The 26,516-nt window shown below is 40.6% G+C and overlaps 2 protein-coding genes across 5 annotated transcripts in view; both read left to right on the top strand.

Moving 5' to 3' along the window:
* Window positions 1-4,408, top strand: part of xrcc4 (X-ray repair complementing defective repair in Chinese hamster cells 4) — a 29,612-nt gene extending 25,204 nt beyond the window's left edge. For all 3 annotated transcript variants that reach the window (XM_076986585.1, XM_076986588.1, XM_076986586.1), the window contains exon 8: window positions 4,145-4,408. In XM_076986585.1, coding sequence (XP_076842700.1) covers window positions 4,145-4,244 — 100 coding nt within the window. In that variant the 3' untranslated portion in view covers window positions 4,245-4,408. The remainder of the gene's footprint in view (window positions 1-4,144) is intronic.
* Window positions 4,409-5,073: 665 nt separating this feature from the next.
* On the top strand, window positions 5,074-25,259 carry vcanb (versican b). 2 transcript variants are annotated; one of them, XM_076986583.1, is made up of 15 exons: window positions 5,074-5,231; window positions 5,896-5,966; window positions 7,578-7,994; window positions 9,128-9,302; window positions 9,411-9,538; window positions 9,764-10,057; window positions 14,688-15,167; window positions 15,831-17,024; window positions 17,227-17,340; window positions 17,427-17,540; window positions 21,968-22,126; window positions 23,062-23,144; window positions 23,656-23,800; window positions 24,011-24,193; window positions 24,301-25,259. In XM_076986583.1, exons 2-15 carry the CDS (start codon window positions 5,897-5,899, stop codon window positions 24,423-24,425), a joined length of 3,681 nt encoding a protein of 1,226 aa, XP_076842698.1. In that variant the 5' UTR covers window positions 5,074-5,231; window position 5,896; the 3' UTR covers window positions 24,426-25,259. The 2 variants fall into 2 exon arrangements, with proteins under 2 accessions (XP_076842698.1, XP_076842699.1); XM_076986584.1 differs by lacking the exon at window positions 17,227-17,340.
* The last annotated feature ends 1,257 nt before the right edge of the window (window positions 25,260-26,516 follow it).

Below are 26,516 nucleotides of genomic sequence, written 5' to 3'. Positions count from 1 at the left end.
ATTGTACATTGACTGGTAAAAATGGCAAATCCACAACAAAATAAAGTGTGCAGCCCACTGTACATAACACTTTTAATGACAGCTGGAAAGCACGGGTACTGATTGCTTGGACAAACACTGTGATGATGGGTCTTTTTTTTGTCCATCTTTCTCATGAACTAGTGTCTGCAGTAATAAAATTTTATCATCCACTTAAGGCATTTTAGCTTGTCAATTTTCAGTAGATTTTCTATTTTTACATTTAATATAGCGCATGTTTCAACAGTAAGGAAACACCCATACACAAGTGTGAAAGCTGTCCACTTTTCCCCTTTTCCTGATGAACTTTCATCCAAAGTGCTAGCAACAACAGTTCTGTCTTTAAGAAGAGAAACATTCCATCTCTTCACAAAGTATATTCATTTTTTGTGGGTGTTTCCTTACTTTTGACGAGACAGCTTGTATATTTTACACTCATTTGCTAGTAGTACATTAATTTGCCCTCGTCTTTATTCTTAACTGGGTCTCCAGGGTTTGACTTGAACAAAATTAAGTGTGACTTGTGTATTTTAATGCTCTCTTTGTAGCAAGAATTGACTCGAACAGCTCACATCAGTCATATTCCCAGGTCTCTTATTCACAGCTGTGTTTTATCCAGTCTTGGATGCTACCATATAGTGTCTTATCGTCAAGCAGAAACTAATTTTCCCACAACTTTTTCCACTGTGTGGAAGTCAAGAGACTTCATTTTTTGTCCGGGTCTTCTCTTGCCAGCACCTTTCTGTACAAGTTTTAGCATGTCCCGGGGGGGGGGGGGGGGGGCAGACCTCTGGGACGCCTCTTACTCATTCTGCTTTATTAATGGGAAATGTACAACACTGCTTTTTTGCACATTTGCACATTGTAATAACCCAGATGTTTCAGATTTGTTGAGCAATACTGAAGAGCTTCAGATCCCATGACTTCTGAAAGATTTAGATCATGAGAAAGAGTGTGGTATTACCCTGAAATATTATATTTTAAAGTACAACTGTGATCATTTAGATTTAAGATTAACAGTAAAGAACAGACAAAAGCATTGACCCATTATTGCCTTTACTTGAATGCATAGAGCATTGGTAAACATAGTCAGGGAATGAACACTGGGCCAGTTTGTATTGATGTACTTCATGGTGTGTTTTGTGGGAGTGCAATCGAGAAAAGCAGATGGAACAGGTCACAATTTTGAGTTTTCCAGGGCTGACTGTGTTTAATGGGTTTTTCCTCGCCTTCCTCTGCTGTGTTCTGGAGGGTGGGTGGTAATCCACTGGCAGGTGGACGCAGTGCTTGGTGAGTTTGTCTTGGAGCAGTTCTGGGGCAATGGTATTGAATGCAGAGCTGAAATCCAAGAACCAAAAATTCTAGTGTAGAAGGTTGACATGCCAAACCTGGTTGCCTTAAATGAAAATTGCAGGTTGCCCAACACAGGGTTTTAGCCTTCAGATGTTTCAGTGTATCGAAGTATTTCATGACTACAAAGGTTATGGCAACAGATCAATAGTTGTTGTCTAGCTACAATGATAGCTGTTAGCCACTTACTGATGCCATTAGCAGCACAAACCTTACTAGTCCCACTTTCCAGTGTCTCTGTGCTGTTGGCTGTCATAGCCTATTACAGAATGGTGCTCTGTGCCAGGCCATGTGAGTGGGCAAATGCTGAGTGGGCCATGTGAGTGGGAAGAGGGGAGAGTTTCTGTTGGCCTTAGTCTCACTCTTGGGGGGCCTGCGGTGACTACACTGAGCCCAGCCATATCCACTGAGTGTTGTTGTTTCCAGTCTTCAATAATCAGTGGAAAATATGGCTGCATTTGTGCCAAGGGATACCAATACTTACTGTTTGCATCTTACTACTTGTAAAACCAGATGTTCATTTTGTTGTCATGTACTCTGAAGACTTTATATGAAAATTGCTATGCCCCAAGAAAAAGTTGTACTCCAATTCTCAATCCAGTCTGATAAAATAATAATTTAGAAATGCATTTGTTTTCATTGGTTTATTTTCTTTTTTTATTGAATAAGCCGTTCCAATTTCTGCCTGCTAATTTCTCAGTCGCCATGCCAAAACACTGAACTAACCAAAAATGGGTTTGTTTTTCTACATTTATTGTCGGGACATACAAAATAATCATTGCAAGTAGTAACTGGGCTGTTGAATGTCCAAAATGTGGCCATTGCTATGAGAGGCAACAAGAGCAGGCGCTTCACAGACAGATTTGTGATGGCTGGATCTGTGGGTCAGTGAGCTTGACTCAGAGCCTCTCACAGATGTGATGACAATGTGCCATACACATCTGCTCAAATAAATGCCCATAGAATTCTCTTATTTGTCTATAATGCTGAAAAGAATTACTCTAAAAAATTTTGATGTGTCGAGTTTGGAGTCACAGATGTGGAGCTCTTTACTCAAAATCCAGGTGTTAAATTATTGAGCCACTATGCAGTTCCCCATTGATTTCCCCTTTTCACTGAACTGTATCTTCTCTGGGTCACTTTGTTGTCCGTCTAAGCTTGGGTAGTGGAATTAATGAGCAGTATTGAAGATAAGAATGATCAGAAAAGAGAGACCAGGGAAAGCAAGAAGGGTTCATAGAGAAAAAGATGAATACAGTCCCTGAAAGTGAAGAAAAATGGCCCCTGTGGTATTGGAAAAGCCTAACTGCACAATAAGCCATCTGTATTAATGCACTCTTCATATTTGTTTTTATGTTTAAAAGTGAATAGACATTGTTATATTGCTACACGCAGTCCTTGGTTGCCTTACAACTTGGTGCTGCAAAGCTGCTTCTCTCGTGTATTCTGTGGTAAAAATATAATGTACAGGCCATTATCAGACCTACACATAACACATAAGCCCGCTGTGTTTAGTTCCTTTAGACACAGTATCTTACAGTATCTTGCAGTATCTTCGGAATGACTTCCACATGTACAATGTAAGTGAAGCATCTTCATCAGGCCCAGTGTTTACTCATGTATTTAGACTTCATGAACAAATGCAAATGGTGTGTCTGGTCAGATTTAGATGTGCACATTTTAATAGGAAAGCCCCCCAAAGTAAGACTTTTTTCTCTGTTGAAAAGGTTAAAAGGTGGTTATTTTTCTTAAATGGTTTCACAAAATTGATTGATAGACTGTGACATAAGAATTTGTATGTCTAATTGGCATGCTGAGACTAAATACATTTATAATGTAATGCATTATATATTTAAATGCAAATATGAATTCCAACGTATCTCATGCAGTGACATTTAGATTAATTTCCAGCATTTGAATTGTGAACATGAGTTAATATATGTATTATGTGTATGATACTGCACAGATATTGCACTTTGCATGTGTGTTGCACACAGTTAAAGTCAGATTCACTCTAATGCTTATCTGCATAATAGCCATTGTGTTTTTTGCCATGTCTGGTTCACATTAGTGTTTGCCAAGCTCTCCTGCCACAGCTGACATGTGGAAGACTGCTCTGTGAGGGTTATTGAAAGTATTGCCACACATTATGAACATGGCGTCCTGTGGTACCCTTCAATTGTACTAGTACTGCTACAAAAAGCTGGGGAAGTGCTCGTTGTTGCGTGTGTTTAATGCTCGTGCTCCTTTCAGGCAGATTCCAGAGCAGCTCCCTGCTGGTTTGATAGATTTGTGGATCCATAGGGAACGAGGCTTTGAATTGTTAGCATTCAACTTTGATATGGGAACCAAACACTTGGGGATGTATTTTTTTTTATTTTTTGCAGAAACAGTGGGGAGCACCCACTGTAGAGCAATGACTTTGTTGTATTGGTGTATTACCCATCTAACATGCAGTCAAACTACCCTCTTGTCAGCTTTGCGTCTGTTTTAATGTCATTTCTTCTCCGGGTGTTTTATTTTAACACATTTTAGTGTTCCACTGGACATACACAAAAGACTCAACATGTCCTCTGATTTAATCAGGAGGCAGGGTCATTACTGTGACAGTATCCCTCTTCCCTTAGAAAGTTATTACTTTATACAAACCTTAGCCTATCATTGTTACTCTCAAAATGTACCCACTCACTTGGTTAATTAGACATGCACCTTGTGACAGGTAGCTGTTGCATGTGTGATCTTTCTGATATTTTGACAGTACTCACTCTGATTACAGGAGAGATCGGCCTCAGGAAGCCAATGCAGCAGTGAACAGGGATCCAGTCCTGCAGCGTGCACACAGTCCAGACCCTGATGACCTGTTTGATGACATCTAACACACCATATCTCTTTTTGATGCCATTTTTAAACGTTCATTTTTAACCATACATTTGTACAGTGAAGTATTGCTTTATAAACTTATTAAATGAATGGGCAAACTAAACTGCCAATTTTAGCCATGTATGTGTAACGTGAGACCAGAAATAAAGATCTGATTTTATTTTTTGTCTTCTGTGGTTGCTGGACGCTCCAGTATTATATAGTAAACGTGCGACTGCTGGTTTCGATCGCGTGTATCTGTTAGGACCAATTTTTTCTGAATTTTTTTTTTATCGATTATGATCCCGAAAGATAAGTTTCGTCTCCCCCATGCGGTAGGTTTTGGGGAAAACTTATATTGTGAGGAGGCAGATGTTTAGTGTAAGACAAACACTTATTAAACTTTAGCAAGTTCGTCACTTGTATTTCGGTGGCCTCTAAAGATTTTATCGTCAAAGATCTGTAGTAACTTAATGAGTTACTACAACTATAACTTCTGTATCCGAGCCACTTTAGTTTGAGTTCACAGTAAATAAACGTCTCGATAGTGGAGGTGTGATTGGCGTTTGATTAACCCTGTCTCATAATCGACATCAAACTTGTACTGCAAGCAACTACACAAATACTACACACGCTTTACGCGTCCATTCTGAAGAGCATTAACCGACATTTGTGTGAATACCTATACGCTGTCTGGTGAGAAATTTACACTTGCAATCTCAAATATTTATTTTTGTGATATAGTCTACACAAAATGCAATTCTCCAAAGTTTTTTCAAGAGGAAGGAACTGTCCGAGAGGGGCTCGGTCTCTGGGCCCCTCCTATCGTCAATGACGAAACTGTGGGTGTAAATTGAATTTGAACTGTCAGCCGGCTGATTTTGTGTTTCTTTTCGGTGTTACCACGGTAAACGGAATTTGCTCAGACGGTGTTAGGAGCATCAAGAAAAGTTTCAAGGGTTTTCACAATTGGATCACATCTTATTTCTCGATTTTGGACAGTCGTGAGTACACCAATATAGGATACAAAGTGTTTAAGATTATTATTATTATTATTATTATTATTATTATTATTTGTACCCATTTCAACAATTTTATCGTTTTCATTATCAATTACCGAAACGTCCTAGGATCCATTAGCTTATTGTTCGCAAGCGTTGTGGGGTCAGTTACGAATTTACAAATGTGTTGTGCATCATGTAATCCACCTAGAAGTTCGATAAGTCTGTCTACATCACGAGTTTCATTTTTTATCTCATACCATATTCCATGTGCGGCTGTTTCATCTTAAGTCAGTTGAAGATTCAGCGCAGTTTATGAAACTCATTTCAATGTCATTGTCGCGATCTTCAGAAGTAACAATTACCTTCTGGAGAGCTGCCTTTTAAAAATGACCAGTTTATTTGAGTCGCTGCTGTGACTGTCCATATATTCGCTATAGCCTACAGATTTTTTTTTTTACATTTTTATGCGCATATTTTATTAGGCGTATAGTCCTAGCAAGACAAAGTGGTGTATGCCTGAAGTACAGCATCTGCTGTTCACACCGATTCGTGCTGGAGGATGGAGTCAGTTTCACTGGATTGGGGAGGGAGGGGTTTGTAATGATATGCTCGAAGTATGTTTCAAAACAAAATGAACAGAAACAGTCTGATATTTTGTCCACAGAATGGAGATGTTCTTGGACATAAAACCCATCTTGTGGTTCGTGTTCCTGTGCGGTAGTGTAACCCCTAATGGTAAGCTTTCATAAAGGATACTGTGAAAAGGAAGTTAGATATTAGGAAACTTTGACTCATTACAGTAGGAGAGAGGGGGGATTGGTTGGCACATTTCTATTCTGGCTCTTTCAATTCCCAGATCAAATGATTACTATCAGACAAACGTAGACATGAAAGATACAGCTGTCCTGCACAGAGGTGTGTGACGCAGTATGTACTTACTGTACTGTTGGAATTAGATTTTAGTAACAATTATGGTTTTCATAATGATTTTAACTTATGACTATAAAATAATATATAATTAAATAATAGATTTCTCATTAAAGTAAATTGAATGAAAAACCTAAAGAACACCTCAGTGAATAAACACTGATAGAACTAAATATGAAACTAAATCCAATTGCACTGTTCAATCACTTCTAATGATAATAAACAGCAGAATTTTAATAGCATAGTTACTTTTCAAACTGTTTTCTTGAATAGCATGTATCAAACTGATTTCTATTTGCACCATTAATGCAAGGAACATAAACGCATCTTGGAATTACAAGGTAAAATGATGTACCAACCATCATCACATGGGCAGCCTTAAAGGATTAAAGGACACATTAATGACTAACATTTTGAATTGAAACAAATCACTATACTGCCCTACTTTCCCCCACTGTTTTAATGAAAAAGGATATTGCAATTTATTATAATTTTTATTTAACATAAAATATCTGACTCCAAAAGTTCATTTGATGGTGCAAAGCCACAGCTGTAGCCACAGAAGTGGTATTACATCAGATCCCCTGAGGCCTGAGAGAGGGAAACAGATTAATAACCTCTGAACATGTCGTACGGTTCCCCAAAGTTCACAGAATATTAGCAATGTGAAACCACCCCAGGTCTCCTCTACTCTACTGACACCTCAGCAGACAGAAACTGATTTCTGATCAGTTAGTGAGAGCAGTGAACTGTGGGAAAGTGTCTTTAACAATAAACGTTTCACATTTTGGTTTATTGTTTTATATATATATATATATATATATATATATATATATATATATATATATATATATATATATATATATATATATATATATATATATATATTTGTACTATGACAATAAACATGTCAGATGTTTAAAAATGATATAGATTTTTAATGTAATTTTAAGACAAGCAAAGCAAACTGTGATGATGTATCACTCTTGTCTTTTCACACATTGAGGACTGATTTTTCACATAATTGAACTTGTAAAATACCAAGATTATTAAATTATTCTTGGTCAGTCTATACCATTCCAGATACCTCTGCCTTGCTTTCCATTTGTCTTGTAAAACAACCCTACAGTAAGGTTGTCTGACTAGTTCTCCATCACCCAGTGTATTGTCTTTGTTTACAGTTAGGTTCTCCATCACCCAGTGTATTGTCTTTGTTTACAGTTAGGTTCTCCATCACCCAGTGTATTGTCTTTGTTTACAGTTAGGTTCCCTATCACCCAGTGTATTGTCTTTGTTTACAGTTAGGTTCCCTATCACCCAGTGTATTGTCTTTGTTTACAGTTAGGTTCCCTATCACCCAGTGTATTGTCTTTGTTTACAGTTAGGTTCCCCATCACCCAGTGTATTGTCTTTGTTTAGAGTCCAGTGATGTGGTGAGAGCAGAAAGTTCTCCTGTGCTGGGCACTCTGGGCCAGACGGTGGTCCTTCCCTGCCATTTCTCCACACTGCAAATGCCAAGGCTCAAGTCTACCCTGGCCACCACCACTTTGAGCAATGTGTCTCCTGCCATCACACCTGCACAAACAGACCACCTCCGCATCAAGTGGACAAAACTAGATGACAATTCTGAGATCATAGTGATAGTAACCCAGAATGGCTTTACTAAGATTGGACCAAATTATAATGGGAGAGTTTCAGTCCCACATCACCTTGTGGACTTGGGAGACGCTTCTCTCACACTGGAGAACGTGAGAGCCAGTGATGCTGGAGCATACAGGTGTGAAGTCATGCATGGTGTCGATGACGCACAGGACATCATCACCCTGGACGTTTTTGGTGAGTATTCAACAATGCATGCTGCAGGTTGAATTGTATGTTTATATCTGTATATTCTCAGAGAAAGAGAAACGATTCAGTAAATTGCTTTCTAATTTTTATTAAATGTATTTGGTAATATCCTGGCTTTCTATCTTTATATTTTTAGTTTTTTCATGTTTTTTCATTAAATTTCATCAAGTTCAGAAGCCCTGGTGGTGATTGTTCTCATGCTGATCAGGCTTGATTCAGACAAACACTGTTTCCAAAATAACCAAAATGCACAATGATTCTTCATTTCGGCATAACAAAGAGTGGTTGTTGTGGTGACTGTGTAGTAGTGGTCATACAAAGACAGCCTTCTTCAGATCATTCCCTCATAAATCCTGCCTCCAGGAAATTACATCTACATGAGAATCTGCTTCCTTCTGGCAATTGAAAAAACTATAAAACTCAAAATATAAAAAATATATTAAAAGCTCTGATATCTGATAAATACTTAGTATATCTCTTTGCATTTCAAGATATTTCAAGAATTTCCTTATACAGCATCTTAGGAAACAGTTTCCATCTATATATAAAGTAAAGTTATATTACATAAATAAAGTAATTTTATTTCATAAAGTAAAGTTAAGGAGAGAATGAAAGGTAAAGTAACTGTCTCAATCACATTCATGAGGCCCATGTGTTTATGGGAAATCGTGTTACATTGAACTTACAGATTGGCACCATGGCTAAGCAAAACCTGCACAGGAGACATGTATAGATAAAACATAAAATCTTTTAGTTCAGAGTGCTTGGGACAGCTTGGTCTATAGTGAGGGGTTACACTTGTTAATACTACCACATATGGACTATTTACACAGATCCCAACACACACACAAAACATGCTGCCATCAACCAACCAAAGATAACTTAACTTACAGGTTTTCCTATCTGTGACATCATCTCAGATGTCCAGCAGATTTGTCTGCTGGTAAAACATTCACCTTTTCAATGGTCACATTTCAATTCCTGAAAGTGTTCAGTGTGAGCCCGGTTAGAACACTGATATAGCATCTGGAGGTGGGTGTTTCAGGGAACCACAGCGTTGGACTCTTTGTTTCATATCTGTCTGGAGTAATGTGACGGCTATGATGCTTGTGTTTCTACAGGTGTTGTGTTCCATTACCGGGTGGATGCGGTTCGGTACAACCTGGACTTTGAGAGTGCCCAACAAGCATGCAAAACTGTGGGGGCGACCATCGCCACAGTAGAGCAGCTGCAGTCTGCCTATGAAGACGGCTTCGATCAGTGTGACGCCGGATGGCTGGCTGACCAAACAGTCAGGTCTGAACTTTGTACAGACTCAAGTCCTTTTGGGTTATGTCTAATTAGGTAGTAAACGTATAACTTTTAATATTGGTTATTTTGCATACACTGACTTGTTATTCACAGGTATCCAATTACAAGGCCTAGGGATGCTTGCCATGGGGACAAGATGGGGAAACCTGGCATTCGAACATATGGACTTAGAGATCCCTCAGAAAAGTATGATGTCTACTGCTATGTGGGTAAACTTGCAGGTAAGTTCAGAATTGTCTTTATTTTTTTAATGAATAAACAATGAGGTTCAAGAATAAGTGTTTACTAGAAAAACACATGGTGTAGTTCCCACCATCCGATTTAGATCCAGGCCCGTGTTCCTACAGGCCATTCAGAGAAAATGCATTTTCCAGACAAAAATATCAAACGTGTGTGTGTGTGTGTGTGTGTGTGTGTGTGTGTGTGTGTGTGTGTGAACTCTTTAGGTGAAGTGTTTTATCTCTCAGTCAGCAATAAGCTGACTCTGCAAGAATCCAGAGAGGAGTGTGAGAAGCTGGGCGCGGTGCTGGCGTCTCCTGCCCATCTGTACTCGGCCTGGAGAGAGGGCCTGGACCAGTGTAACTTTGGCTGGCTGTCCGACGGCAGCGCCCGCTACCCCATCTCAGTGCCCCGCATGCAGTGTGGCCGGGGCCTGCTGGGGGTCCGCACCATGTATCGCTTCTTGAACCAGACCGGACATCCGCTACCCACCGAGAAACTTGGAGCCTTCTGTTTTAAAGGTGCCCATTTGCTTTGGTGTTTTGTTTTGTTGCATTGTTTTCTTTATCTACTGCAGTGTGATGTGAAATGAAGCTTAGCTGAGGCACATGAAAGCAAAGTAACCGTGCATGTGGGTTTGGGAGTTTTACACCTGGAGTGTGCTGCTCTTGCCTCTGAACGAAAGGGCCAAAATGTGTTAAATAGCCAGTCAAATAGGCCCTGATGAGGCGGAAAAACCAGGTGACATCGGAGATCGGAGACATCAAATGATGTGTCAAAGACCATGAACAGAATACACCAGGACTTTGGAGTTTATTTCATCATAGGAATAAACTAATCTTAGGCATTAAGCCTGAGACAAAGATAAGCTGATAGAAAAAAGAATCTGCAGAATAATGGGAATGAGAAAGTAGGAAGAATATTATCTATGCGTTTTGAAGGTGTGGTATATAATATTTTGAACATGTGAGAGATATAATATTTTGAAGGTGTGTGGTATATAGCATTTTGAAGGTGTGGTATATATTATTTTGAACATGGGTGATTTATAGTATTTTGATGACACTTGGAGCTGTGGGTGTTCTGTGGGTGAAGTTCTTTTTTCACACTGTTGTTTAAAAAGAGAAGAGTGCAACATCAGAGCAGCTGTAACTTGAGACTTGGCTTGATGCTGGACTGCTTGTGAACTCCTCTGCTGGGTGGAAACTGGATCAGCTCGTGTCTCTGAGGAATCATTACACTACTGCACATTCTTCCCCCTCTCCTGCTAAAACCTGCTGGGGCCACTTCTAGGGTCCAGCGCAAACCTGTCCGTTAAAACACATGGGTATAATTAAATCTTTCTCTTCTCTTAACAGTTATTCAGCCATAAGTGACAGTGACCCCTGACCTCTGTTTGCCTCTTCCCACTGCCGAGGGCTCTTTAATCTTGCTGTCTGCATTACCTCAGCTATAACTGAAATTACCCACACAAATCAATGCTTGCTTGGACAGTGAGTGTTAACTGTCAAACTGTCAAAGTTAACAGTTTGCTGTTATGTTTTGACACTGTCCAGTTACTGATGGAGTGCACTATAAATCCTCAAGCACTGTATCTTCAGAGGTTTGATACTCTCAGCTCATTGATCTAAAGAATATTTATCAAACAAAGCTGTAAAGAACCTGTTCAGATTAATGTGAAGGTCCCTCTTAATTTGCTTTCTAGTGCCGTGCATTGCGAAACAAACCAAGTCATGTTGGGTAGGCTCAGAGATGAGAGGACCCTAGAACAATACACAGTGAAGTAGATGGGGAAAGCCCTCCTTCTGTTATGTTGGTAGGTCAGCAGAGAGCCTTGTGTTTTACATCAGGAAAAGTTGCTGAGAAAGGCGAACACATCCCTAATGTTTAACAGCTGCTTCCCACACTAGAGAGAGAACGATTGGGGGGGTTTATGGTAGCTGGTGAAAATGGGGTATGGTGCGAGAGAAAGTTAGTGGGATGTCTTAGAAGACTGAGAGAAGACATCAAGACAAATGACAAGTGAGAAGGGGATCAAGGCGTTGGCCACAGATTAGCATTCATGCTAGTTCCACATAGTTTCGGCCTTACGCAGCTGTGTCAGAGGACACGACAGTGGCGGCGTCTGACATAAAACAGTGAGAAGTGGATGACACTAGTTCTTCTTTCACACTCTTGGATATTCACTATTAGCATGTTATACATGAACGGTGCTCCATAGTTTGCAGTGGGTTCCTGGTGTTCTCCTACAGAGAAGATAAACATTTTGTGTTTGGTAATGTGTATAAGATACAGACCCATTCCAAACCATTTCAATATCATGGAAAAGTTTATTCATTTCCATTATTTCATTCAAAAAGTTAAACCTTCATATATTATAGATTCAGGGCTTATAATTGAAACAATTTCAAATATTTATTTGTTTATAAACAGGAATTCAAAAAATGAGAATACTGGGGAGAAAATCGGCCCAAACTGCTTCACAGTGTTTGTAGAAAAAAAGAAATTAGGATCACATCAAATGAATCAAAATATTGTGTCTTCAATACTTGGTCTCTTTGCTTTAATCACTGCCTCGATGTGACGTGGCATTGAGGCAGTCAGCCTGTGGGATTGAGGCAGTCAGCCTGTAGCATTGAGGCAGTCAGCCTGTGGCATTGAGGCACTCAGCCTGTGGCATTGAGGCACTCAGCCTGTGGCATTGAGGCAGTCAGCCTGTGGCATTGAGGCACTCAGCCTGTGGCATTGAGGCAGTCAGCCTGTGGCATTGAGGCAGTCAGCCTGTGGCATTGAGGCACTCAGCCCGTGGCATTGAGGCACTCAGCCTGTGGCATTGAGGCACTCAGCCTGTGGCATTGAGGCACTCAGCCTGTGGCATTGAGGCACTCAGCCTGTGGCATTGAGGCAGTCAGCCTGTGGCATTGAGGCAGTCAGCCTGTGGCATTGAGGCAGTCAGCCTGTGGCATTGAGGCACTCAGCCTGTGGCATTGCCTGGGAAAGCCCAGATTTCCTTAATGCTTCTTTATTGTTGGGTCTGGTGGCCCTCTTTCTCCTCTTGAGAATACCCCATAGATCCTCAGTGGGGTTTAGGTCCGGCAGTTGGCTGGGCAGTCAAGCACCGTGATGGTATGGGCATCAAACCAGGCTTTGTGCTTCTGGTGGTAGGGGCAGGTACCAGGACCTGCTGGAAGATGATATCTGCATCTCCATACAGATCCTCAGCAGAAGGAATAATGAAGTCTTCTAAAACGTTCTTGGATTTAAGAAAGCAGAGTTTGCCAAAACCTGCACCAGACCTTGCACCCCAAATCATGACTGACTATTGATATTTCACACTGGACCTCAAGCAGTTTGGGTTCTGTTCCTCACCCATCTTCCACCAAACCCTTGGACCTCAATAAAAATAAAAAGACACACTTTACTTTCATCAAAAAAGAAGACCTTTGACCACTGGCCAACAGTCCAGCCCTTCTTCTACTTGGTCCGGTTCCTACGTTGGCTCAGGTTCAGAGTTCAATCTCCCGGATGTGTCTGAATGTGATTTTTGATAATCTGCTGAAGCCCACGGTCGTCTCTTTTGCTGGTGCATCTTCTTCTGCCACAGTTTGTCGTTCCACTAGACTTTCCATTGATATGATTGGACAAAACACTCTGAACAGCCAGCCTCCTTAGCTATGAACTTTTGTGGCTTACCCATCCTATGGAGGGTATCAATGATGGTCTTTTGGTCAGTTGTTATGTCTGCAGTCTTCCCCATATTGAACCTAACTGAGACAATTGAACCAAACTGAAGCAATTTAAAGACACCTGGGGAAATCTGTGTAGGTGTTTTGAGTTTAGTAGATGATTAGTGTGTCACACTAAAAAGTATAGGCTGATTTCTCCACAGAATTCTAATTATTTGAAATCCTGTTTTTGTGGGTTTTATTAGCTAGAAGGCCAAATTATGTACAAATAAACAAATAAATACTTGAAATTTAAATTGTGGGCCCTGAATCTATAATCTATGGAAGTTTAACTTTTTGAATGGATTGATGGAAATGAATCAACTTTTCCATGATATTCAAATTTTTTAAATGGTCTGTATATATTCTGAAGGTAATACAGTGAAGATATATATCAGTAAAAAAGATTTGATGAGAATTGTACTATAAAGAAATGTATTGTATAGCCGAAAACATGCAGCTTTTTTAGTAGTGTAATGCTAGCTATGCTTGTGGTGCTGGTGTGATTTTGCTAGGGTTGCATTTAACCAGATGAGCAACTTCCAAAATATATGACCTCATAAACAGTTTTGCCCCAGTGTCCGACCCTAACTGTGTTTTCCATAGCGTGGGGGTATGGGATATAATGCTCCCTTAAGTGTCACAACTGAACATCTGGAAGCCTACATGTCTGTTTTTAACAGTAAAATTTTGTTATCAGGTACTACGATCTGTCAATTTTTGTCTTTCTTTGTCATGTCAGTGTTTGTGAAGTACCGTATTATAAATTTGTAAATGTAAATGTGCCGTATTTTGTCAATTGTGATTTTTACACCGCAATCGAAATTTGTCCTCCGCTTTTAACCCATCTGTGCAGTTAGAACACACACACACACAAACTAGTGATTATTAGGGGGCTGTGGATCACACATGCCCAGAGCGGTGGGTAGCCCTAGCCTGGCACCCAGGGAGCAGTTGGGGTTAGGTGCCTTGCTTTGTCGTTAATAAAAGCGGTACGCTTATGAAAAGCTCTCTGCTCAGCATCCTGTTTACTCGCAATTGTTACACTGCTGAAAAGGTGAAAATCCATGTAAGAACAAGAGCAAACTTAAAAGAAGCAGAGAACATTGAGAATGTTCCACCCAATTATGACATCATCCCCTAAAAATACATTCTTGTGTTGGCTTCTTCATTGCTGTTGGCATTATAAGTAGTTCCATTACTAAAATACTCTGATTCAGTTGCCAGATATTAAGCTTAAATGGTCATAGTTTATCCAGAAGTGGGTACTTATTTTGGGTGATTATGCTGTTATATTCCTATGTGTGACTGTCAAAGCACAACATTTTAAGCAGTTCACTGGAGGGCGTCTGTAGAATTTGTTGAGTCTGTCTTGTTCATTATCTGAAAACTGAAAAACACCTGCTTCTTCTTTATATTTTCTCAGGACAAGAGCAGATTACTGGCCCCACAGAGGCATCTCCCACCTTCCCAACCACAGAGGATCTCTCTGTTCTTAGCATGGATTCCACAACTCCCTTCAGTGACTATGACAGGGATGTGTCTGTGGACAAAGTGGAGGCAGCAGTGCCAGATCGACATCCCTTCTTAGACCCGTCTCCCCTACCCCTTCTCCCCGCCATGAAGAGCATACCTCCTCAGCTGGATGTAGCTGAAGTCAGCGGCAGTGGAGAAGCCAGCGTGTCGGGCACTCCTACTCAACACACTGCCACACAAGAACCATTTGACCAAGCTACACTGGCCATTGTGTATAAAGAACAAACAGAGGGCTCAGAGGTCAATGCAGAGGTCACCACCCAGATGGCAGGAGATGTGGACAAGAAAATGACCGCTATGGGAAGTGAAACTGCCTTTGAGCCTTCTGTCCATGTCTTTGTGGTTGACGTACATGATACAAATGTGTCCGGTAAGATCAGTGAGTAACTAGCCATATTCAAATTTAATATAAAATAATAGTGTTTTTATCTCTTTTCTGAGAAAAATATTGCATAGAACAGTTTGAGTGACAGGAAAAGGCAAGTTGGTCGTGACTGTAGGGGGCCGGCCTAGCCGTTACTCCATCACTTTTTACCATCTAATTTCAACTGTTTATTCTGAGGTTTATCTACCTGCTTGTTTAATGAGCAAAATTTGATTCAGTGCTTACCCTTTATCATAACATACTTTCCATGTTGGTGAAGAAAGCGAAGAAATGGTTGACAGGAATTTAGAAATGAATTCCAGACCCGGGTTGTTACATTTGTTGTGCATTTTCATGTTTATGCTTGAGATGAGGATGAGATGACAAGGATTTGTGTCTCGATGCAAATGTGCATCCTTGTGTACATGTGCACAAGTACATGCCAGACAAAATCTTTTATCAGTCACATTCAGCTTAATATTTTCCATCAAAGCTAATTGACACTGTAAGTGTTTTAGTTTGAGAAAGGTAAATACTGTCTTACTAAAAAAGGCATCTGACCTTCCCTATATGTTCAACTTTGAGGTCTTCATGAGTTGACTGATTATAATTAACAAGTCAGAACTTTAATAGCATCAAATTAATCCATTTTCTTTTTATTTTTTGCAGTTGATGTTGTACTGCGCTTTCTTGATGATGGTTTACATCAAAAACCTCATCTTGAACATCCTGAACATACCACTCTGTCTATTCAGAGTACACCTACGTCAGTGATTGAGGACAGTGATGAATTTCATTTGTCCTCTGATCCAACTCTGAAGTTCTTTAATGGCAAGCATGAGCTACAGTTAACTCCAGAGACTAAGGTGGCTGAGGAGCTCAGAGGAGACCAATTTGAGACTGTTAGTCCAATAATTGATCAAAAGAATGAGACTCTGTTTGATTTTGAGATAGAACCTATGACTTCCTCTACAGTAGATGCTAAATTTAGTTCTACCCTAAAAGTTTCACACGAAGCAGTCACATCTTCAGAGCACCCTCAAATCACAATAGATACAACCTCAGCCTATGAGATCATCTCTGAGTCTGTTCACAGCTTGTCTGCTCTTGAGCAGAGGGCTGGATTACACCCCACAGAAGAATCACTTCCTCATGAAGGCTCAGGAGATGATGTCCTGCCAAAAACACCTGCTTACAGTCAAGAAGTGGTAGTTACAGATGAGTCAGAAATCCCTGAATCTGAGAGGACTTCACAGACACTTGATAAGGATTTCTCTACCCAAACACCTTCTCTGGCATTCAGTGTCTCTACAGATCTCAGCATTGTTGACAGAGGAAAACAGCCGGACACAGATGACTTTGAAGGATCCACCACTGTAGAGGAAGGTTCAGCACAGGAGTTATACCCACTTGAGAAACCAGAAGACCTGAGCCCATCTCCTTTCACTCTGTCATCCCTTATCGTCATTGACTCCTCAAAGACAAACGGTTTTGTCACTGAGGTCCCTCCTTTATTGCCAAAAGTACAGACAGCTATAAGCACAGCTCTTCCTATCAGTAAAGAAGTGAAGCCTGCTGAAACATTTTCACAGGAACCAGTTTTGACTGCAGCATCCAGTTTTGTTCAGCATAAGGGCATTCCTGAAAAGAGTTTTACAGATGCTTCAGATGTTGAGGATGAGATGAGCACTCAGCATCCTTCTGCAACATTGTTTCTCTCCACACCACTCCACACCACTGACATTACGTTTAGTGGAGAATCTGTTGGTCTCCCAGTAATGGTAGAAGGCCTGCCTCCACACATGGAGGAAACCAGGACAGATAACGGATATACAGTGGAAGGACACACAGCTGAATCTCCTGGTAGAGTATCACGAAAGCCTTTTACTGGGAATTTGCTGTTATAATCATTTTGTATTTTTAAAAGTAAATAGCCTTTAGGTAGAGTTCTTGCTAGTAATTGGAGATTGGGAAGTTATCCTTTCCAACTGGAACTAATTTGGGCCCAAGTCACTCAAATTTTGAATTGAGTATGAAAACAGTAATATTTGCTTTGTTGTTATAGGTCGCACTTTGTGCACAGAAAATGTTTGTGAGAATGGAGGAACCTGCTATTTTAATGGTAAAGAAAGCACCTGTGTTTGTAGGCCAGGATTCAGTGGGGAACACTGTGAAAATGGTATGGTGCTTTATAAACATCTTTATATTGTTGGTTATTTTCTGATGAGCTTTTGAACTGTACTTTTCTTAATTTATGTTATGCAGATACTGATGAATGTCAGTCCAACCCATGTCGTAATGGGGCAACTTGTGTTGATGGAGCTAATTCCTTCACCTGTCTTTGTCTACCCAGTTACTCAGGCGATCTCTGTGAACAAGGTAAGATGTCCATGCCATGAAGAACCAGTGATGTGATCTAATAACAGAAACACCATTGTTTGAAGAAGGAATGTAGACACGTTCCTAATGTGGGCCAGTTTAATCCATCTGTTTGAGCAGTAAGGATTTGGTCCAAACCTGGTATTGCTTCCAGACAAACCATCTTTTGTAGGACACATCTGGCAAGTGTAGGACTCTGGTGGGAGTGAAGTATGGCCTCTGAATGAAGGAATATAGAACAGTGCCAAAAGCAGGGTCCACACAGAAGCAGAAGTAACTACATCATCAGAAAGGCGATGATCTGTTTGTATATGCCCACAGCCAGTGCCTTAGGTCATTGTGTGTTGACCTTGCTCGTGCCCATAAAAGATTATATTTTACTCAGTTTACTACAGTTTCTCTCTTGTTGGTCTAATTTGCTTGGCAAAAAACCCTGACGCTGTGCTTCACTGTTCCAGTGAGGACTTTCAGTTGTTTTCAGTCATCCTACAAACACTCAAAAGACCACTTCTTTTGTTGGTTTGGCACATAAACATGGCATTAAGTTTAATCTTTTACGTTTTTTTTTTTCAGAAATACCAAACATTTTCTCATGGGTTTTGACATTTTAAAAGTAAAGAGTAAAACAGTTAAGACACTGTTAAATGTTTGAACTCTAGGTACATCCATTTAACACAATCTGCTTATTATAACTCAAATATACTTGCTTAGGGTCTCTCTTATGTGGTTTGTATCGTGACGAGCAGTTATGCTCATTACGTTGGGCTAAATATTGTGAATTTTCTCAGTATAAGCATACATGTATAAGGCCATGACTGAAGTGCTCTTTAGCAAGGTACTTAACCTCAACTGCTCCCTGGGCACCACCACTCTGGGCACGTGTGCACCACAGCCCCCCAGTGATCACTAGTGTGGGTGTGTGTGTTCTCACTGCACAGATGGGTAAATGCTAATCGGACTAATTTCGATTGGGGTGAAAATCACAATTGGCAATGTTAACACCTTAATCTTAAACTTACATCAAAACTGGTCAGCCAAGACTTTTAGGTTTGTCAAACTAAGGCCATTGCAATTGTGAGACACTACTGGCTTATATGCAAACAGTGTGCGATCTGTTATATGCAATCTGATCAAGCCACAATAATTCAAAAGCAACTGAAAAAAGTTTGTCTTATTTTATTCCACACTTTTTCATTTGTATATTCATTTGTAAAGAATACAAATAAAAAATTTAAATAACAGAAGCAACAGATCATACTGGAAAATACACTATTTTGCCAAACGTATTCGCTCACCCATACAAATTACTGGAATCAGGTGTTGCAATCACCTCCATGGCCAGAGATGTATAAAATTAAGCATCTAGGCATGCAAACTGTTTTAACAAACATTTGGGAAAAATGGGTCACTTTCATGAGCTCAATGAATTCCATTGTGGAACTGTGATCGGATGCCACCTGTGCAACAAATCGTGAAATTTCCTCGCTCCTAAATATTCCATAGTCAACTGTAAGCTGTATTATAAGAAGATGGAAATGACAGCAACTCAGCCACGAAGTGGTAGGCCACGTAAACTGATGGAGCGGGATCAGTGGATGCTGAAGCACATAGTGTGAAGAGGTCGCCAACTTTCTGCAGAGTCAATCATTACAGACATCCAAACTTAATGTGGCCTTCAGATTAGCTCAAGAACAGTGCACAGAGAGCTTCATGGAATGGGTTTCCATGGTCGAGCAGCTGCATCCAAGCCATACATCATCAAGTGCACAAGTGCCCAAAGCAAGTTTCATAAAGACATGGATGGCAGAATCTGGTGTGGATGAACTTGACTGGCCTGCACAGAGTCCTGACCTCAACCTGATAGAACACCTTTGGGATGAATTAGAGCGGAGACTGAGAGCCAGACCTTCTCATTCAACATCAGTATGTGACCTCACAAATGTGTTTCTGGAAGAATGGTCAAACGTCCCCATGAACACACTCCTAAACCTTGTGGACAGCCTTCCCAGAAGAGTTTAAGATGTTCTAGCTGCAAAGGGTGAACCAACATCATATTGAACCCTATAGATTAGGAATGAGATGTCACTTAAGGTCACATGTGAGTCAAGGAAGGTGAGAGAATACTTTTGGCAGTATAGTTTATATATATTTTACTCTTTACACAAACCTCCCCAATAAACAAAGAGGACAAACCACAATCATGGAGCCACTACATCTGCTTTTTTCTCATTGATCTGTGAGCTTGTTAACACTGCTTTATTTAAACACATGCTTCACTGTCTTGTCACACTGAGATCTGAAATGAATTAAACTAAATAAACTAAATTAATGAACACACATCAAAACATATTCTATCAAACACACACACACACACACACACACACACACACACTGTTCTCACAGTTTTTTGAGCTCTTAGAATTACTGCTGCAGTAACAAATATCAGTTGTAGGTGTGCAAGCCTTTTGTTTCCATATCTTGACCAACATACAGAAGTTGTTATGTATGGACATTCTATAGATAGTCATAATAGAGGACTATAGTGTAGCCAGTTGGAAACTCCTTTAGAGTTGGAGTTCATTTAGTCTCATGCCTTATGTGCTCCTATTTGGCCAGTCTCAGTAGATGTCACTGTGTGCTAGCAACACTGACATCGAACAGCACAGCCATCAGGGCAGTCACACATGCGCCTTGTTGAGGGTTATCAATGTGTGCTACTAGACAAACATTGATGTGTGCTAGGCTAATTTAATTAGTGCAATCATCACAACAGACATGGTTCTGTGCCCCTCAGTATTCTACACCAGCAACCGATTATACTTGATATGAAAGGTTTACTTGTTTCTTAAGAACTTGAGCAACAGCTAATGCATTCTAGCATTACAAACATGGATGGCACTCCCTTGTAATCTGCAAATTGACATGTTACTGGTGAAATATATACACACATGATTTTGTGCATTTATGTTAATCTCAGAATGTTCTTAAAAGTAATTGATCTCTGATCAATGGAAAAAAAAATTAAGAATACAAATAAAAAAATGTAAAGAACAGAGGCAACTGATGATACTGGAATATACACTATATTGAATATACACTATATTGAATATACACTATTGCCAAAAGTATTCGCTCACCCATCCAAATGATCAGAGTCAGATGTTCCACTCACTTCCATGGCCACAGGTGTATAAAATTAAGCATCGAGGCAGAAAGAATGGGTCACTCTCAGGAGCTCAGTGAATTCTAGCGTGAAACTGTGATAGGATGCCACCTGTGCAACATATCCAGTTGTGAAATTTCCTCGCTCATAAATATTCCATAGTAAATTATAAGCTGTATTAAAAGAAAATGGAAGTGTTTGGGAATGGCAGCAACTCAGCCATGAAGTGTTAGGCCATGTAAACTGACGGAGTGGGGTCAGTGAATGCTGAGGTGCATAGTGTGAAGAGGTCACCAACTTTCTGCAGAGTCAATCACTATAGACATCCACACTTCATGTGGCCTTCAGATTAGCTCAAGAACCATGCGCAGAGAGTGTCATGGAATGGGTTTCCATGGTCGAGCAGCTGCATCCAAGCCCAACACCACCAAGTGTAATGCAAAGCGTTGGATGCAGTGGTGTAAAGCACGCTGCCACTGGACTCTAGAGCAGTGGAGGTGTGTTCTCTGGAGTGACGAATCACACTTCTCCATCTGGCAATCTGATGGAAGAGTCTAGATTTGGCGGTTGCCAGGACAACAGCAATCGACTGACTGCATTGTGCCCAGTGTAAAGTTTGGTGGAGGGGGGGGATTATGGTGTGCGGTTGTTTTTCAGGAGCTGGGCTTGGCTCCTTAGTTCCAGTGAAAGGAACTCTGAATGCTTCAGCATACCAATACATTTTGGACAATTCCATGCTCCCAACTTTGTGGGAACAGTTTGGAGCTGGTCCCTTCCTCTTCCAACATGACTGTGCACCAGTGCACAAATCAAGGTCCATAAAGACATGGATGACAGAGTCTGGTGAGGATGAACTTGACTGGCCTGACCTCAACCCGATAGAACACCTTTGGGATGAATTAGAGCAGAGACTAAGAGCCAGGCCTTCTCGTACGACATCAGTATTTGACCTAATAAATGTGCTTCCGGAAGAATGGTCAAAAGTCCCCATAAACACACTCCTAAACCTTGTGCACAGCCTTCCCAGAAGAGTTTAATCTGTTCTAGCTGTAAAGGGTGGATCAACATCATATTGAACTCTATGGATTAGGAATAGGATGTCACTTAAGCTCATATGTGGGTCAAGGAATATGAGTGAATACTTTTGGCAATATAGCGTATAAGCTGAAAGTCGGCAGGGGAATACAGGAATTGTTATTCACTCTTACATACTGCCTTTCTACTGTTGTGTGTCTGATCTCTCTATTTTGTGTTTCAAATCCAGATACAGAATCCTGTGATTTTGGCTGGCATAAGTTTCAGGGCTACTGTTACAAATACTTCCATCACAGGCGCACATGGGACGGGGCAGAGAGGGAGTGCCGTATGCAGGGAGCCCACCTGACCAGCGTCCTGTCCCATGAAGAACAGCTCTTTGTCAACCGTGAGTTCAAAGGACATCTGTCCAAGATGTCTGTCGAAGAGATTTAAAGTCAATGTTTTATATTAATGCTGAGCACTGTTATAAGTGCACAACATTAATGGAAAAGGAAACATGGACAAAGTTCACAAGAAGAAAGAAGCCATCTAAGAGATGATTTAATAGATTATTTTTAGTGCTGTCAATTCCAGGTGCCGCGATTAAAAGTCCTCACCAGGATTTTGCTCAGGCTTCCTGGATTGTGTTGATTCCACTAATTTTACCTGGATTGCTAATTAGAAAATCTAGCAAGCTTGAGCAAAATCCTGGTGAGGACTTTTAATCGCGGCACCTGGAATTGATAGCACTAATTATTTTATCTATGTTATCAGTTGTTGGCACCAATGTGAAAACAGATGTGATGTTCATACGATGGTTTGGTTAAATTATTTCCTGTGAGCCAGTTTTTTTTTATTTTTTTTTTATGACGGATAATACTGTAGTTTGCATGAGTGGGAGCTAGCAGGGGTTTAAAGAAACAGTCATCTGCTGCATTCTTTGACTGGGCCTCCCAATGGAGCATGGGTTCTTCTTCTGAGTCTTGGACCTCCCAAGGTTTCTTCCTTATCCCTGCCTAGGGAGCTTTTTCTTGCCACTTGTTCATTAGGAATCTGGACCCATGCATTTGTAAAGCTGCTTTGTGACAATATACGTTGGGAAGTGTGCTATATAGATAAAATTGACTTAAGTTAATTTGGGTATTGTTCCTACTCTAGATAGCACTACAACAATTTAGTTACATTAATCTTTTAGTGGGATGTTCAAAAGGAAACTTGCTAGTAGAAGGATCCACGTCCCAATGGACCTGATTATTGTTTGATGGAGAAGCTGATGTATGTAGAATTCTTGAAGGCAGAGTAATTCTGGGAAAATAATGAATATTTTCAATGCTCTGATAGGTTTGGGCCATGACTACCAGTGGACTGGACTCAACGACAAGATGTTTGAGAATGACTTCCGCTGGACAGATGGAAGTTCCATGGTAAGAAGATTTCATCCAGTAATTTTTTTCGTTCATTAATGATACACTGTACAAACAGCGCCAAAAACTGTTTTGTTCACAACTATTCCTACTGTTATATTTTGCCATCTATTGTTTTTTTTGTATACATGCAGTTATGTCTGACTTAACATGAAAATACACATGCATTTGGTGGTCGGTTCAGACAACTGGAGAACAGTAATGCTTAATGGGGCAAATCCAGTGTATCGCTGACATATGTGTGCTAGTTTCAGAGCCGCAAAAAGCATACTGCAGGATGTGATTTTAGCGCCCCCATGTGTAAAAATGAGGTGGTACACAAAGATCATCTAGTTTCTTCCACAGGAGTAAACCTGTGGATTCTGCTCTATATAGTAACCGCCACATAACAGTTTTCTTAGCTTTGGCTTGCATGTTGCAGCTTTTCAGTTGTCACGCACCTAGTAAAATATAAAACTGCAGTACGTTTATTATGAAAAGTAATTTAGCTGGTGCTTCTTTTTTCTGCTAGCAATTTGAAAACTGGAGACCAGGGCAGCCAGACAGCTACTTCTCCAATGGTGAGGACTGTGTGGTGATGATATGGCATGATGGCGGTCAGTGGAACGATGTGCCATGCAACTACCATCTGACGTTCACCTGTAAGAAGGGCACAGGTAAGACTGCTAGCTCTGTGGCCTTTAGCGGAGCCGGATCTGTTGCTGGAAGATGGAATGATACGTTTTAATAGTGGTTTTTGTGGTCACTTTTTTAGATCACTTTGAAGTACTTGTTAGGTTACTGGTTCGCTATTGTGCAAAACAAGTCTTTGGTCCATGCTGTGCTAGTCGGTGTGTCTAGTCTAGTCTTTTTCTCCCCCACCCCAGTATCTTGTGGGCAGCCTCCCGCTGTGAAGGATGCTCAAATCTTTGGCAGCATTAAGCCTCGCTATGAGATCAACTCTCTGGTGAGGTATCACTGTAAGAACGGCTTCATCCAAAGACACATTCCCACCATCAGATGTAGAGAGGACGGCCTCTGGGACAAACCCAGAGTCACCTGCATGAGTCGTAAGCCTTTTCATGAATTCAAAAGACAGTCAAGATGGATTTCTCCCAGCCACTGTTGTTGTTCTCCCAAATGCTTCATGCTGACTTTGTCTATTTTTTCCTTGCAGCATCTACATATCAAAAGAACTTCTCGCAGTATTACCAGTCAAACAATGACTTCAGCAGCAAGAATGTCCAGGGTGATTGGAAGCACCTGGACTGGGTTGCTGGAGGAGAGAAGACCCAGCACTGAAGCTCCTTCAGCTGCATGGCAAGAGGCATCACTGCCACTTAGAGCAATTCTGCAGTTTTTAAAGAGACAAAGTGGCAAATCGATGTGCGTCTAAATGTCTCTTCATATTGCTGATTCTATTTTTAAAAGAAACAAGCAAAAGGATTTTCTATCTTGCAGCAATGCAGAAATGACATCACTAAAATGTACTTGCTGACTATGCAATACTGTAATTCTATATTATGTTAAAGTCTCAAATTTATAGCAAAAAGAGTTAATATCAAAAAAGGATAGAATGAAGGCAAATGAATTGTGACACTTGAATGAATTTCCGAACTCCATATTGTATGGATTCAGGTTGTGCCTTCCATGAGGCGGAGAGAGGAGGCACAATATGCATACCAATAGGCCAAGTGTATCACAACAAGTCAGTATTTACAGAAGTCACAAGGCTAGAGAAGACAATGGTGAAAGGACTGCAGCTCACGACTACAAGCTCATCACCACCTTTGTCCCCATCATCATCATCATCACAACACAAGATGAGGCTGCAATGTTTCCTCAGTAACCCCAAAATAGGTCTTTGTTTTCTATCAGCCTATGCACATATGAGAACAAAATGTATTGGACTTGTGATAATTATGTGGGTTTGTAACCATATTTAACTTTTCTATGAATGTCACAGTGCAAATAATGGCCTACTGTAGTGATTGAATGAGTCAGCCATTTTTGTGCCAGACAATATTGCAATTGTTACATGAAACCATAGAGGTTTAATTTATTTCAGAAGATACATATAACAATGAAAAAACTGTGAGAATTTGAATAATAAAAGACATTCAGATATTATCATCATATATTGTCTTTGTTTTTCTTACAGTTACAATTGTTTACATGAACTAGACCTATGATTCTGAGATATGTCCTGTTAGCTAATTTTCCTGATGGTACATGATTTGAAACCAAAAAATACATTACAAATTCAAAACCTGGACTTTAAAATACACACTTATGACAAGAGTTTTTAATTATACTTCAGTTAGGTAAGAGAATATATGAGCTCAGAATATGACCTCAGAGCCTAAGGTAGAAGTCCTAAATAAGGGCAGAAAAGCAAGACTGCGTATTAATTGCCTTAAAAATAAAAGAATTGTTTTTAAGTGACCTCTGTGTTATATTTTTATAAGTTTATGCTTAACCATTCTATATTTCAGAGCCAGTTAATACACTGCTCAAAAAAATAACACTCAAATAACACATCCTAGATCTGAATGAATGAAATATTCTCATTGAATACTTTGTTCTGTACAAAGTTGAATGTGCTGACAACAAAATCACACAAAAATCATCAATGGAAATCAAATTTATTAACCAATGGAGGCCTGGATTTGGAGCCACACACAAAATTAAAGTGTAAACACACACTACAGGCTGATCCAACTTTGATGTAATGTCCTTAAAACAAGTCAAAATGAGGCTCAGTATTGTGTGTGGCCTCCACGTGCCTGTATGACCTCCCTACAACGCCTGAGGTGGCGCATGGTCTCCTCAGGGATCTCCTCCCAGACCTGGACTAAAGCATCCGCCAACTCCTGGACAGTCTGTGGTGCAACGTGACGTTGGTGGATGGAGCGAGACATGATGTCCCAGATGTGCTCAATCGGATTCAGGTCTGGGGAACGGGTGGGCCAGTCCATAGCTTCAATGTCTTCATCTTGCAGGAACTGCTGACACACTCCAGCCACATGTGGTCTAGCATTGTCCTGCATTAGGAGGAACCCAGGGCCAACCGCACCAGCATATGGTCTCACAAGGGGTCTGAGGATCTCATCTCGGTACCTAATGGCAGTCAGGCTACCTCTGGTGAGCACATGGAGGGCTGTGCGGCCCTCCAAAGAAATGCCACCCCACACCATTACTGACCCACTGCCAAACCGGTCATGCTGAAGGATGTTGCAGGCAGCAGATCGCTCTCCACGACTCTGTCACGTCTGTCACATGTGCTCAGTGTGAACCTGCTTTCATCTGTGAAGAGCACAAGGTGCCAGTGGCGAATTTGCCAATCCTGGTGTTCTCTGGCAAATGCCAAGCGTCCTGCACGGTGTTGGGCTG

Source organism: Brachyhypopomus gauderio, unplaced genomic scaffold, assembly GCF_052324685.1.
Source record: "Brachyhypopomus gauderio isolate BG-103 unplaced genomic scaffold, BGAUD_0.2 sc47, whole genome shotgun sequence".
NCBI classification, from domain to species: domain Eukaryota; kingdom Metazoa; phylum Chordata; class Actinopteri; order Gymnotiformes; family Hypopomidae; genus Brachyhypopomus; species Brachyhypopomus gauderio.
The sequence above is the reverse complement of the archived record's forward strand: the minus strand, read 5'-3'. Positions and strand labels throughout refer to the sequence as shown.

Coding starts and splice junctions, on each gene's coding strand:
- vcanb (XM_076986583.1), top strand. CDS start 5,897: ATGGAGATGTTCTTGGACATAAAACCCATCTTGTGGTTCGTGTTCCTG. Junction 7,995..9,127: donor CATCACCCTGGACGTTTTTG/GTGAGTATTCAA, acceptor GTGTTTCTACAG/GTGTTGTGTTCCATTACCGG. Junction 23,801..24,010: donor CACCTGTAAGAAGGGCACAG/GTAAGACTGCTA, acceptor CCCCCACCCCAG/TATCTTGTGGGCAGCCTCCC.